This window comes from Nomascus leucogenys, chromosome 4 (assembly GCF_006542625.1).
Source record: "Nomascus leucogenys isolate Asia chromosome 4, Asia_NLE_v1, whole genome shotgun sequence".
Taxonomy (NCBI): Eukaryota; Metazoa; Chordata; class Mammalia; order Primates; family Hylobatidae; genus Nomascus; species Nomascus leucogenys.
Window position 1 is genome coordinate 86,421,439 of NC_044384.1, and position 14,406 is coordinate 86,435,844.

Genomic DNA, 14,406 nt, shown 5'->3' on the forward strand with positions numbered 1-14,406 from the left:
GTCCGCTGTTCCTTTCAGCTGCTTCACCGCAAATACTCTTGCCAGTTTCCCTCTGACTTGGAAAGCTGCTGTCCATGCCTTGCGCAAATAAAGGTAAAATCCATTATATCAGTTTCCTGGGATGCTGTCAGAAATTAACATCAACTTGAAGGTTTAAGAACAATCCAAATTTATTGTGTCACAGTTCTGGAGGCCAGAAATCCAAAATCAAGGTGTTGGCAGGGCCACACTCCTTCCAGAGTTTCTAGAGGAGAGTGCTTCTTTGTCTTGCCTCTTCTAGCTTCTGATAAAAACTGTTCCTTAGTTTCTTGTAGTTTGCGTAACTCCAAACTGTAACTCCATCTTCACATTGCTTTCTCTCTTTCTCTCAAATCTTTCTGCCTTTTTTTTTTTTTTTTCCGAGACCGAGTCTTGCTCTGTCGCCCAGACTGGAGTGCAGTGGCAACGATCTCGGCTCACTGCAACCTCCACCTCCTGTGTTCAAGCGATTCTCCTGCCTCAGCCTCCCGAGTAGCTGGGATTACAGGCACCTACCACCATGCCCGACTAATTTTTGTATTTTTAGTAGAGACAGGGTTTTGCCATGTTGGCCACGCTGGTCTCGAACTCCTAGCCCCAGGTGATCTGGCTGCTTTGGCCTCCCAAAGTGCTGGGATTACAGGCAGGTAATTAGGGATTTAGGGCCCACCCTAAATCCAGGCTAATCCCATCTTGCGATCTGGAATTACATGTGCAAAGACTTTTCTCAAATAAGCTCACATTCACAAATTCTGGGGGTCAGGATTTGGACATATTTGGGGTGGGGAAGAATGCAGTTCACTACAGCGATCCACATCTTCAGCTTTCTAGGGACAGGTTCAGGGTAAGGCATGTGCTGTTATCATAGGACCCAGGATATATGCGCAGAGGGACTCTTCAGGATCTAGGAGTGTTTCAGCCTCTGAAGTACTTTTACTTGGGCCTCTGTGGTATCCCAGTAAGACCTAAAAAAGATAATCCGGGCCAGGCGAAGTGGCTCACTCCTGTAATCTCAGCACTTTGGGAGGGCAAGGCAGGTGGATCACTTGAGGACAGGAGTTTGAAACCTGCCTGGCCAACATGGCAAAATCCCATCTCTACTAAAAATAAAAAAATTAGCCGGGCCTGTTGGCACACACTTGTAGTCCCAGCTACTCAGGAGGGTGAGACATGAGAATCACTTGAATCTAGGGGGCAGAGGTTGCAGTAAGCCAAGATCATGCCACCGCACTCCAGCCTGGGCGACACATCAAGACTCTGTCTCAAAAAAAAAAAAAAAAAAAAGATGATCTGACCTCTTTTACCCTGTTCTTTTGCTATAGTCATGGCTCATAGCCTCAGGGCCATTCATAGCCCAATTAATTTGGCAGATGGCTAGTGAACTCAAGGTCTTACCAGTAGTCATAGGTCTTGGAAAGAAGGAACACTTACTGAATCCCTAGTCTGTGCCAAGATTTTAATTTTAATCTCTGCAAAAACGTTATAAATTAGGTCATAATTTTCCCATTTTACAGATGAGGAAACTGATTACAGAACTTTCATAATTTGCCCAGAATCACATAGTCAGTAAATAGCAAGGCTAGAATTTGTACTGAGATCTCCCGGCTCTGAAACCTGGTAATATTGTTAACACAGAGGACTGGGTTGCAAGCCCAGGGCAGATGAGTGATCCAGGTCATTGAGTAGAACCCATGATTCTCCGCTCAACATCCTCATCAGGTTTCCCTCTGGTAATGGCCATTTAGTGATAAATAACTTGTTAGTGGTGCAAGAGTGGCACCCAGTGGCTTCAGCTAGAACTACAAGACTAAAGATGATAGGTCAAATTCTTTCACCTCTGGGCCATTCTGTTTCCATTTCTAAACGAATAGCTGACTTCTTGAGTAACAGGGAAGAAAACTATCTATTATATGCTTTATTGAGAAACTGAAAAAATGAGGAGTATGTATGTAGAGTGCATATATTCAGGGAAAGGTCATGCAGGAATGGAGAGGGTATTATTTTTGTTTTTATTTTTTTAGAAACAGGTTCCCGCTATGTTGCCCAGGCTGGAGTGCAGTGACTATTCATAGGTGTGATCAAGGTGCACTACAGCCTCAAACTCCTGGGCTTAAGTGATCCTCCTGTGTCAGCCTCCTGAGTAACTGGAACTACAGGTGTGCATCACTGCACCTGGCTAGGAGTGGATATTTTAAGCCTGAATGTTGGAACAGAGACAGTGGGCCAGGAAGGAGTGAACAAGATAGTACTCCAGGGCTTAGTGTCATAGGTATATGTAGGGACTGAGAACTTAAACCCAGAATGAGCAGGAGTAGTATCAAGGAGGCAATTTTCTAAGGAAAGGCATTGTTTCCGGCGGGTTGGGGGAGGGGGTAGACTAGAAATAAATGTCCCATAGAATGTTAAATCCAAGAAGGCGTATCCTGAGGTCAGGGCTGTCTTATCTGGGGGACCAGGTGATGAATGAAGGGTGTGCAAGGCTCCCAGAGAGGCCCAGAGCTTCATATCTCAATGTGGGTAGTTCCTTGATAAGACCAATTTCAAGACAGGAGAAAGATCTATCTATGACATGAGATTTTCCAAGCTAAAGCAAAAAAAAAAAAAAAAAGTTCTCTCTCAAGATAAAAATGTTTAGAAAATATCCTGTTTCTTTCTTTACGTCTTTAGGATTATTTTTGCCCCTCCTATGTTCCTTGGAATGTAATTACTTGGGAACTAAAACTTGTTTTAGTAAACAATATGATAGATCTCTTATGAAGATAATTCATATACCATAAAATTTACCACTTTAAAGAATAAAACTCATTGATTTTAAGTATATTCACAGTGCTGTGCAGCCATCACCACTAAATTACAGAACATCTCCATCATGCCATTAGCAGTACCTATCCGCAGTGAGTCCCAGTTCCCCTCTCCCTTCAACCCCTGGCAACCACTAGTATACTTCCCATCTCTGTGGATTTGCCTATTCTGGACACTTCATATAGATGGAGCCATACAACATGGGCCTTTATGTGACTTCTTTCATTGGGCATGTTTCTAAGGTTCATCTATGTTGTACCATATAAAAATTTCATCCATTTTTTATGGCTGAATAATAGTCCGTTGTATGGATACCACATTTTATCCATTAATTAGTTGATGAACACAAGTTTTTTCCACTTTTCAGCTATTATTAATATGCTGTTATGAACAGTGTATTTGTGTGGACATGCTTGTAACTCTCTTGGGTATATATCTAGGAGAATTGCTGAGTCATATAACACTGTTCTAAGTTTTTAAAGAACTTTCCAGCTGATTTCCACAGTCTGCATCATTTTACATTCCTGCCAGCACAGTGTGATGGTTCCAATTTCTCTATACCCTCATTAACTGTTGTCACTGTTTTTCTTATTGCCATTCTAATGCATGTGAAGTAATTTAGCGGTTTTGATTTGCATTTCTCTAGTGAATACTGATGCTGAGTATCTTTTCCATGTGCTTATTGGCCGTTTGTATATCTTCTTTGAAGAAAGGTCTATTCAAATCTTTTGCCCATTTGTTGTTGTTGTTGAGACTGAGTCTCACTCTGTTGCCCAGGCTGGAGTGCAGTGGCGTGATCTCGGCTCACTGCAAGCTCCACCTCCCGGGTTCATACCCTTCTCCTGCCTCAAGTAGCTGGGACTACAGGTGCCCACTACCATGCCCGGCTAATTTTTTGTATTTTTAGTGGAGACAGGGTTTCACAATGTTAGCCACGATGGTCTTGATCTCCTGACTTTGTAATCCGCCCGCCTCGGCCTCCCAAAGTGTAGGGATTACAGGCGTGAGCCACCACGCCTGGCCCTCTTTTGCCCATTCTTAAATTGGTTTGTTAAATTACTGAGTTATGAGAGTTCTTTACCCTGGCCAGGCAAGGTGGCTCACACTTGTAATCCCAGCACTTTGGGAGGCTCAGCTGGGAGGATTGCTTGAGCCCAGGAGTTTGATACCAGCCTTGGCAACATAGTGAGACCTCGTCACTACAGAAAATATAATTTTTTTGTTTTTTCTTGAGATGGAGTCTTGCTCTGTCACCCAGGCTGGAGTGCAGTGGAGCGATCTCGGCTCACTGCAACTTCTACCTCCTGGGTTCAAGCGATTCTCCTGCCTCAGCCTCCTGAGTAGCTGGGATTACAGGTGCATGCCACCATGCCTGGCTAATTTTTGTATTTTTAGTAGAGACGGGGTTTCACCATGTCGGTCAGGCTGGTCTCAAACTCCTGACCTCATGATCCTCCTGGCTCAGTCTCCCAAAGTGCTGGGATTACAGGTGTGAGCCACCGTGCCTGGCCTATAAATAAATTTTAAAAAGAGTTATTTAATTGGGATAAAAGTACCTTAGCAGGTATGATTTGTAAATGTTTTCTCCCATTCTTGTGGATTGACTTCACTTTTCTACATGGGAAGCACAAATTTTATTTTGTTTTTATTTTTTTGAGACACAGTCTCACTCTGTCGCCCAGGCTGGAGTGCAGTGGCATGATCTTGGCTCACTGCAAGCTCTGCCTTCCGGGTTCACGCCATTCTTCTGCCTCAGCCTCTTGCATACCTGGGACTACAGGTGCCTGCCATCACACCCGGCTAATTTTTTTGTATTTTTAGTAGAGACGGGGTTTCACTGTGTTAGCCAAGTTGGTCTCAATCTCCTGATGTTGTGATCTGCCTGCCCCGGCCTCCCAAAGTGCTGGGATTACAGGCTTGAGCCACCGCACCCAGCCAGGAAGCACAAAGTTTTAATTTTTTTTTTTTTTTTTTTGAGATGGAGTCTCACTCATCACCCAGGCTGGAGTGCAATGGCATGATCTCAGCTCACTGCAACCTCCACCTCCCAGGTTCCAGCAATTTTCCTGCCTCAGCCTCCTGAGTAGCTGGGATTACAGGCGCCCACCACCACAGCCAGCTAATTTTTGTATTTTTAGTACAGGTGGAATTTCACCATGTTGGCCAGGCTAGTCTCGAACTACTTACCTCAGGTGATCTGCCTGTCTCGGCCTCCCAAAGTGCTGGGATTACACAGGCATGAGCCACCGCGCCTGGCTATAAATTTTTAATTTTGAGGAAGAGGATTATCTATTTTTATACATCTGTATTCTTGAAAAGGAGCTGGGAGGATTGGGTTCTGGTCTCAGTAAGAACCTCTTTTTCTCTGTCTAAATTATTGAACTAACCAGTGTGGCAGGGCTCTAGGAGGCTACAGATGACTACAGGATATCCCTGTGGCTTCCCAGGTTTGACTTTCTCAAACTTACCTGGTGTAAGGCACTCTGCTAGCTGTAAAGTGATAAATGCATGATGGCCCTTGCCTTTGAAGGGATTTAGGTTGTAGAAAATGGATATATGCACATTACTTGATGAATGGGCACACAGGATACTTGCAGAGTATGCAGAGCCCGAGGAATGGGCAGGCAGTAGCCAAGAGACTGGAGCTCAGAGAAGAAAGGATGTGCCGTGAGTGGCCAGAGTGGAGAAGGATCCACAGAGGGAAACCTTGAAGACTGGATGGGTGGGTAGGGGGATTCATGAGCCAGGAGGAAGAGGGAGTTCCAGGTGAGGGCAGATAACCTTGTGAGGTCAGTGAAGCCACCAGGCACACTCCTGTTTGACTAGGGCTCGTTCATGTTTCTACAAAACTCACTTAGGACTTCTAATTTTTTTAAGCAGCTAACCCTAGAGAAAAAGGACTCAGCCCAGGGCACTGAGGACGCACCTGATAACAGCAGCCTGGAGCTCCTAGCAGGTAAGGTTTTAGCTTTTCAAGTGAGCCCTGGACTGCAGCTGGGGAAGTAAAAAACATGAGTTCAAACTTTCAAACTATTCCACTGTACCTTCTACTGCAGTGGCGTCCTTCTGCAATTTAGTGGGTTATTGCTGCCACTGTGGGTCTTCAAGGCAGCAGCAGGTCTTCCCTCCCCAAGATGTTAGGACAGGACTAGAAATTTGTAATAAAGTCTGTGCAGTTACAGATAGCTGCACATGATGGGGTGGGGGTAGGTAATACGCAGATTCAGGGCCCTGAATCCAGTTAGTTCCTTCACATCTTTTCTTGATCACTGGGGTTGATGCTGCAGCTCCCCCCATTTTGGTTAATACTATGATTTGGGATTTGGAGGCTGCTCCCAGGAGCAGGCACCACGTCACTTTTTTTTTTTTTTTTTTGAGACAGAGTCTCGTTCTGTTGCCCAGGCTGGAGTGCAGTGGCGTGATCTCGGCTCACTGCAAGCCCCGCCTCCCGGGTTCACACCATTCTCCTGCCTCAACCTCCCAAGTAGCTGGGACCACAGGCGCCTGCCATCACGCCCGGCTAATTTTTTATATTTTTAGTAGAGACGGAGTTTCACCGTGTTAGCCAGGATAGTCTCGATCTCCTGACCTTGTGATCCGCCCGCCTTGGCCTCCCAAAGTGCTGGGATTACAGGCATGAGCCACCGTGCCCGGCCTGGCACCACGTCACTCTTAGTGTGTGTTATGGGGAAGTGTCAGTGCGTGTGTTGTGATTGCAATTATACTGAAGTCTTTTCTCCATACATGTCTCCTGCAATGCTTGAACAGCCTTCCCAGCCCGCAGCAGCAGGGGTACAGCGGCTCTCACATTCAGTCACTAGCAGAGATGCCAGGTACTATTCTGAGCTTTTAAAATGTACTAATGCTCTTAGTTCTCAAAACTATCCTAGGAGCTACAGGTACTGTTACTAACTCTCATTTTACATATGAGGAAATTGAGGCCCACAGATATCAATAAACTTACCCAAGGCTACACAGCCAGTAAATGACAGAAGCAGAATTCAAACCCAGGCAGCCTAGCTCTGCTGTCTCTGGAAGAGCTGAAATAGCAGGGATGCCCTCCTACAGATCTTGAGTCCTTCAGATAAAACAGTATCTGGGTCAAGGGAAATTGGGGATTGTGACTTCAGCACCTATGCTTGGTTGGTAAATCCCTCTTTCTAGGGTCACAACTACAACACATACGCGTTTATGCTTAGGCCTAGGATGTATCCCTGAAATCACTGTCAACTGAACCATGTTTTAAATGTTGTGGGGGCTGTTGCTACTGAAAAGCACCCTGCTGTGAACGCTTGTACAAAGCAAAGAATCTATTTTTATAAATTTAGATTTGGAGATTTTAAAAAATGCAAATATGATACATACAATTCAGTATTTATGCAGTCAGAAGAGACAAAGGAATAAGTATCTTTCCATACAAGGAAAAAAATTAACATTTAATTCAGTACCTTCTGTGGACCCTGGGGAGATGCTGGGGTCTTCCACTGCCTTATCTCATTTAGTCCTTACAGTGCCCTTCTGGGGGCAGGGGGAGGCATGGATCCTAACAAACCAGAGGACCCAGGCTCAGGTCAGGCAGAACGCTTAGCAGGAGGTAATGACTTTCAGCTTGCCGCCTCCAAAGCCCATGTTTTCTCCAATGTGCAACATGAGCTTTAAATCTAGGTGTTTATAATCTGGTGGAACTCCTGGAGGATGGCTTGGGCTGTTCTGTCCTACAGACCTGTGGCTCTCATCAGCATCCATTCTACGCCTCACATGGGCAGCCCTGCTGAAGAAAATCACCAAACTGTGTGTTGATGCCACCATCCATCGGTGGCCCACTCAGGAGCCTTTGGTTTGTCAGTCCTTCCCCTTGCCTTTCTGGCCTTTGCCCCTCAGTGGCTACTCCATTCTTTAAAAAATCTACCCCGTCTCTGCCTCCTGCTTCATACTTACTGATCTCTTTTCTCAGTAAACTCACCCAACTTGCACCCTCCCACTGCAGAACCTCATCAGTGTGGGGACCCATCTCCTCCAGGCTCACGGTGGGATCGTCCCTCCTGCTTTCTCGGGACCTGCTTGCATCAGTTATCACTGCTGCACCTTCAGCCTTCCCCTGAGTTCCTTTCCCTCAGCAGGTCAAGCTCTCATTTTGTCAGAAGAAAATCTCCCATGACCTCGAACTTCCTCCACTTATCCTCAACCTCTCCATCACATCTCAGCCAAGGATCTCAAAACCACAAGCTGCATGCACCCTGTCTCCCTTTCTTCCTCTCATTCTCTCCCTCACTTAGGGTACTTGCTTTTTCTGTGACCTCTGAAACTTCTCCCCTTAGGGAAGGCCTCTTAATTACCAAATTTTGCATTTACCTTCATTGTAAAAAAATGTGCAAAATTTGGCACTGTAAGGCTATGACTCACCTGGTTTTTCCCTCTCTGGGCTTTTCTCTTCACCTACTTTCCTCTGGTCATGCCTAAATAGTGCTCATCCTGCTCTCCCACCCAGCTATCTTCCATCCCAATTGTTGACCACTGCCTCTGGGCTGAAGACTCTCAAATTGGTATGATCAGCCAAGGCCTCTGCTGAGTGCCAGCTGGGAGATTCATTTGCTCACTAGGCAGCTCCTTGTGGAGGTTCCATTGGTACCTCAGTTTCCTCTCTCCTAACTAAAGAGACTTTAGTCTCTGTCATGATTAATCCAATTTATCACATCTGAAATCTTGGATTCATTCAAGAGGCCTCTCATTCTTTTATTTTTTTTGAGACAGAGTGTCCCTCTGTTGCCCAGGCTGGAGTGCAGTGGCGTGATCTCGGCTCACTGCAACCTCCCCGCCTCCTAAGTTCAAGTGATTCTCTTGCCTCAGCCTCCGAGTAGTTGGGATTACAGGCGCCCACCACCATGCCCAGCTAATTTTTGTATTTTTAGTAGAGACGGGGTTTCACCATGTTGGCCAGGATGGTCTCAATCTCCTGACCTCGTGATCTGCCCGCCTCGGCCCCCCAAAGTGCTGGGATTACAGGCATGAGCCACTGCGCCCGGCCAAGAGGCCTCTCCCACATCCAGGCGCTCACAAAGGCCTATCACTTAGGCCTGATGAACACTTCTGATTCCTGGTGATGCCTCCATCCCCACTGTCTTCACTTGTCATTGGGCTCTTAAGGTCTTCCTGTCTCTAGTTTGATCTAAGCCACACCTTTGAAAGAACGATCTTTCTGAAGTACAAAATTACCAATATATTTCACCAGTGCTTAAAACTCTTTACTGGCTTCCTGTCTCCTACAGATGAAAATCTGTTTCTAGCTGGGCAAGGTGGTGTGTGCCTTTAGTCCCAGCTACTTGAGAGAATGAGGCCAGGAGTTCAAAGCTGCAGTGAGCTATGATCGCGCCACTGCACTCCAGCCTAGGTGACAGGCGAGACCCCATCTTTAAAAAGTAAAAATTTATGTAGGAAGTTGTTTTATGCCTTTGCATAAAGTTTACTTGCGTTAACTTTCAGCAAGAAATTCCCTTTCTCTCCCTTGTCTGGCATATCACTCTTCATCCTTCAAAACCCAGCTCTGGGGCCAGGAGTGGTGGCTTATGCCTGTAATACCGTCACTTTGGGGAGCCGAGGCGGGAGGACAGCTTGAGACTAGCCTGGGCAACACGGTGAGACCCCTGTCTCTACAAGAAGTAAAAAAAATTAGCCGGTGTGGTGGCACGCGCCTGTGGTCCCTGGTACTCTGGAAGCTGACGCTGAGGCAGTAGGATCGCTTGAGCCCAGGAGGTCGAGGCTGCAGTGAGCCAGGATTGTGCCACTGCACTCCAGCCTGGGCAACAGAGCAAGACCCTGTCTCAAAAAAACAAAAGGCCAGCTCAGGTATCTCCTCATGGAAACCCTTATTCACATCCAGAGGTGGTCGGCTTCCTTCTCTGTTCTAACCCTGGGCTTTGTAAACAGGTCTGCATCCCCTCCTAGCACCTGTGAGCTTCTCTCAGGGAAAAGCTCATTGATCTGCATCCCCAAGACCTGCTGGGGAACAATCTATCCATCTAAACTCGCTTTACTTTGACAAATGAATCAGTTAAGAGTAGGAAAGCTGCCTGTGGGCACTGCTCAATGCAACGTGAGCAACAAAGGGAGACAGAACTGAGGCCAGAGAGGTGAGCGGGGGACAGAGGCTGGCAGGGAGAGGAGCTTGTCAGTGCAGACTCCAGGAAGAATCTGTACAGAAAGCTACTGGGCGGCCTGAGTCCCCCAAGTTTGGGCTGGGGACAATCTCCCGCCCTGGTGAGAGAATAGGGAGGCCCTGAAACGTCTCTGCGGCCTCGGGCTGCTCCAGAAGCGCCCATAGCTGCAGGGTTTTGGTGTGGATGGGACCTGCAAACAGGGATGCGGTGGGAAGAGCCCCTCGGCGCCCCTTCTCCCAGGCTTCCCCTTGCCCAAGAGTCCTCCTAGCACAGGGCCATGAAAGTAAGATGAAGGAGGCTTGTTTTCTCCTAGATACCAGCGGGCAAGCAGAAAACAAGAGGCTCAAGAGGGGCAGCCCCCGCATGGAGGAGATGCCAGCTCTGCGCTCCGCCAGGGCCCCGGGCCCGTCAGAGGCCACCCCGCGCCGCCCGGAGGCCACCGCGGCCCCCCTCACTTCTAGCGGAAGGGAGGCCCGCGAGGCTCACGGCAGGGCTCTGGCACCGGGCAGGGCGAGCCTTGGGAGCCGCCTGGAGGTAACTGGGCGAGGGCCGCGCAGGGAAGGGCTCAGCAGGAGGTGAGGGCCACGAGCCGCTGCTGAGGTGTCCTCACCTCGGGCCCCCTTGTTCCCTCAGGACGTGCTGTGGCTGCAGGAGGTCTCCAAACTGTCAGAGTGGCTGAGTCCCAGCCCTGGGCCCTAAGCCGGATCCCCTTCCGCAAGTGCCCACCAATCCGGAGGCTGCGGACAGCCGCTGTCCCGTGGTTTAATAAAGCTGCCCCGCGCTCACCAAGTCCGCTTCCGCGTCTGCTTCCGCGTCGGGCTCGGGCGGGGCGGGGCCTGGAGCCGCGCCGCGGCCTGACGTCACCCACACCTCCCTGGGGCTGCGTCACTGGTGCGCGCCGCGGGTCAGGGCGCAATGGCGGCGCTGGGCGGGGATGGGCTGCGACTGCTGTCGGTGTCGCGGCCGGAGCGGCCGCCCGAGTCGGCGGCGCTGGGCGGCCCGGGCCCCGGGCTGTGCTGCTGGGTGTCGGTGTTCTCCTGCCTCAGCCTCGCCTGCTCCTACGTGGGCAGCCTCTACGTCTGGAAGAGCGAATTGCCCAGGTGCGGGGGCTGCGCGCGGCCGGAACCCGCGCCCTGCGGGCGGAGCTTGGGCGAGCCGGGGGCGGGGCCGTGCTCACGGGCAGCCGCGGGCCCCCTGAACTTACTGTCCCCTCCGTAGGGACCATCCCGCCGTCATCAAGCGGCGCTTCACCAGCGTCCTGGTGGTGTCCAGTCTCTCACCCCTGTGCGTGCTGCTCTGGAGGGAACTCACAGGCATCCAGGTGCGAAGGAGGCGGGGCAAAGGGCAACGGGGGCGAGAGCTCAGAGATCTTTGGGGGAGGAAGCAAAACTGATGCCCCCTTTCCTGTGGCTCAGCCAGGCACATCCCTGCTCTCCCTGATGGGCTTCAGGCTGGAGGGCATTTTCCCAGCGGCGCTGCTGCCCCTGTTGCTGACCATGGTGAGTGTTCCTGCTGTATTTTTTCTTCTGGTCTTTGTTATCAGCCTGATGCGCAGTGCCGTGGACTCCTCTTGATTGTATTCGATTTTTGGCTGATGGGAGACAGGACTTTTGAGATGGCCCCAGGGTCTTCCGGTATGCATGGTCTGGAAATCGTGGCTCAGAGGCTTTCAAGCTTGGAGTCTCAGGGAGCATGGGGCAAAGGTCTGGGCAAAAGCGGTGGGTTGTGGTGAAAGTGTTTTCTTGCCCTCAGATTCTTTTCCTGGGCCCACTGATGCAGCTCTCTATGGATTGCCCTTGTGACCTGGCAGATGGGCTGAAGGTTGTCCTGGGTGAGTCTTAAAGGCTGAAGGGAAAAAAGTAGGCACAGGCAGTCCAGGACAATGGGGCAGGGAGTCAGCGGGCTCAGGGTGTGATATGGATACGTGAAATGTCATCTTTCTGGGTGTGTTTTCTCATCAGTAAAATGGAAACATAGAGCTAGGTGGCCTCTAAGGGTTGATTCCCAGCGTCTAAGGAGTTCCCTGGGAACCCCCAGCAGTATTTGGTGTGGATCAGAGAGCACTGTCCCCTCCTTCCCCAACTGGAGCTGGTCTTGGTTAAATTTTGGTGTCTCCAGAGTTTACTTCCAGGATGCCCTGCCTCAGCTAATGCCTTCCCTTCAGGTCATCTCAAGACATTGGGTTTGTTGGGTCCACACCCCCGTCCTCAGGATATTGATGCCTAACCTGAGTTTGGCCAGGGTAAAGTTGTGGGAGAGGAGCCCTTGGAGCCTCTGGGGGTCTCATTGTCCGATAGCCCGTCACTCACAGCTTGTCCTGAATTCCCTCTGCAGCCCCCCGCTCCTGGGCCCGCTGCCTCACAGACATGCGTTGGCTGCGGAACCAAGTGATCGCCCCGCTGACAGAGGAGCTGGTGTTCCGAGCCTGTATGCTGCCCATGTTAGCACCGTGCATGGGTCTGGGCCCTGCTGTGTTCACCTGCCCGCTCTTTTTTGGAGTTGGTGAGTCTGGCCAGATTGGTCCTGGTGTGTTCTCAGCATGAGCGCTCAGAAGGGGGCTTGAGGCGAGGGGCAGTCCTAGAAGGGAGACTGGGAGGAATGACTGTGATGTGATTGTCACCTTTTTCCCAGCCCATTTTCACCATATTATCGAGCAGCTGCGTTTCCGCCAGAGCAGCGTGGGGAACATCTTCTTGTCTGCTGGTGAGTCCTGGCTAGCTGGCCTGGGTTAGGGTGTATGATGATGTCGCTAATGGCCACTCTAGAGAAGGAATTGGGAACTGAGGGCTACAGTATTGGAGAGGCCACTGACCGTGGGAGTTGGGGTGCAGGACAGCTGTAGGTGGTGGGGCAGGCAGCTACTGCCCCGGGGGGAGGGGATGGTCGGTCTCTGGCTGATGGGTGTGTAGTGCGGGGGCAGGAAGGGCGTGCAGGTGTGGTCACTCGCGGCCTCCCCGTCTCCAGCGTTCCAGTTCTTCTACACAGCTGTCTTCGGTGCCTACACTGCTTTCCTCTTCATCCGCACAGGTTGGTCCTCAGTCCCCCAGGGGTCCCTGGGGGCCCACAGGAGCGGGTGGGAGAATGGGAATACTGTTTGTTCTAGGAACAAGTTCTTCTACTCCAGTCCTTGAGACAGTCTGAGCCAGGGCCCTCAGCCTGGTGAGGTCTGAGAGGTGGAAAGGAGCAGAGGCCGTGGTGTGTGGGTGGATGGCTGGGGTAGTGGGATCTTGATCTCCTGTTTCAGGGGATGAGGGTCACTAGCCCTGGAAGGGCCAGAGGAGGTGGTAGGGCTGCTCCCTGAGCTGTTGTCTCTTTTCCCCAGGACACCTGATCGGGCCAGTTCTCTGCCATTCCTTCTGCAATTACATGGGTTTCCCAGCTGTTTGCGCGGCCTTGGAGCACCCGCAGAGGCGGCCCCTGCTGGCAGGCTATGCCCTGGGTGTGGGACTCTTCCTGCTTCTGCTCCAGCCCCTTACGGACCCCAGGCTCTACGGCAGCCTTCCCCTTTGTGTGCTTTTGGAGCGGGCAGGGGACTCAGAGGCTCCCCTGTGCTCCTGACCTATGCTCCTGGATACACTATGAACTCTCACCGGCTCCCCAGCCCTCCCCACCAAGGGGTACTGCAGGGGAAGGGCTGGCTGGGGTCCCCGAGATCTCAGGAATTTTTGTAGGGGATTGAAGCCAGAGCTAGTTGCATCCCAGGGACCAAGAGAAAGAAGCAGATATCCAAAGGGTGCAGCCCCTTTCGAAAGGGGTGTTTACGAGCAGCTGTGAGTGAGGGGACAAGGGGCAGGTCCCAGGAGCCACACACTCCCTTCCTCACTTTGGACTGCTGCTTCTCTTAGCTCCTCTGCCTCTGAAAAGCTGCTCGGGGTTTTTTATTTATAAAACCTCTCCCCACTCCCACCCCCCAATTTCCTGGGTTTTCTCATTGCCTTTTTGCATCAGGACTTTGTATTGGGATATTAAAGAGATTTAACTTGGGTAACATGGCCTTGGACCTTTGGGAATCGGTCTATTTGGGATCTTGTGTGAAGACTCTAGGCAGCTCTTGGGAGTGTGCCCACCACCTGTCCCAGCTACCTTGAACACTGACATGTGGGCGGTGCATCCCGGCGGGTAGTTCCCTGGAGTACAGGATGGGCTGGGAGCTCTGGTTGCGGGGAGCCTGTGGCTTCCTCCTTCCTGAGCCATGCCCCAAAGTCCTAGTGTGGTTGGCTCCGAGACTGCGGGTACCAGGTATGAGCCCAGCTCATCCTGGGGCCTGTGCCTTGGCTCACGGGTCAGGGAGTGGGAACCATGGCCCTGGCCCTGACCTCAGTGATGGAGCCTCTGACCTGTCTCCTCTGAGGGGAAGATGATTGGCCTGAAGCCTCTGCCAGGACCTCCACAGTCTGCCAGCCTTGTTTTTCACAAGAGGAAATAGGTCCCT

At 50.6% G+C, this 14,406-nt stretch overlaps 2 protein-coding genes across 9 annotated transcripts in view; both read left to right on the forward strand.

The window, feature by feature from the left end:
• C4H11orf80 (chromosome 4 C11orf80 homolog) overlaps positions 1 to 10,763 on the forward strand; it is a 104,662-nt gene extending 93,899 nt beyond the window's left edge. For 6 of the 8 annotated variants that reach the window (XM_030811289.1, XM_030811284.1, XM_030811286.1 and 3 more), the window contains 3 exons: positions 5,698 to 5,776; positions 10,288 to 10,508; positions 10,608 to 10,763. In XM_030811289.1, coding sequence (XP_030667149.1) covers positions 5,698 to 5,776; positions 10,288 to 10,508; positions 10,608 to 10,673 — 366 coding nt within the window. In that variant the 3' untranslated portion in view covers positions 10,674 to 10,763. The remainder of the gene's footprint in view (positions 1 to 5,697; positions 5,777 to 10,287; positions 10,509 to 10,607) is intronic. The other 2 variants (XM_030811285.1, XM_030811290.1) reach the window with 1 other exon arrangement.
• An 88-nt stretch (positions 10,764 to 10,851) lies between these two features.
• Positions 10,852 to 13,967, forward strand: RCE1 (Ras converting CAAX endopeptidase 1). Its single transcript, XM_030811292.1, has 8 exons — positions 10,852 to 11,074; positions 11,193 to 11,295; positions 11,390 to 11,473; positions 11,727 to 11,805; positions 12,309 to 12,476; positions 12,606 to 12,677; positions 12,939 to 13,001; positions 13,297 to 13,967. The coding sequence occupies exons 1-8, from the start codon at positions 10,890 to 10,892 to the stop codon at positions 13,530 to 13,532; spliced, it is 990 nt and encodes a 329-aa protein (XP_030667152.1). The 5' UTR covers positions 10,852 to 10,889; the 3' UTR covers positions 13,533 to 13,967.
• Positions 13,968 to 14,406: the final 439 nt, after the last annotated feature.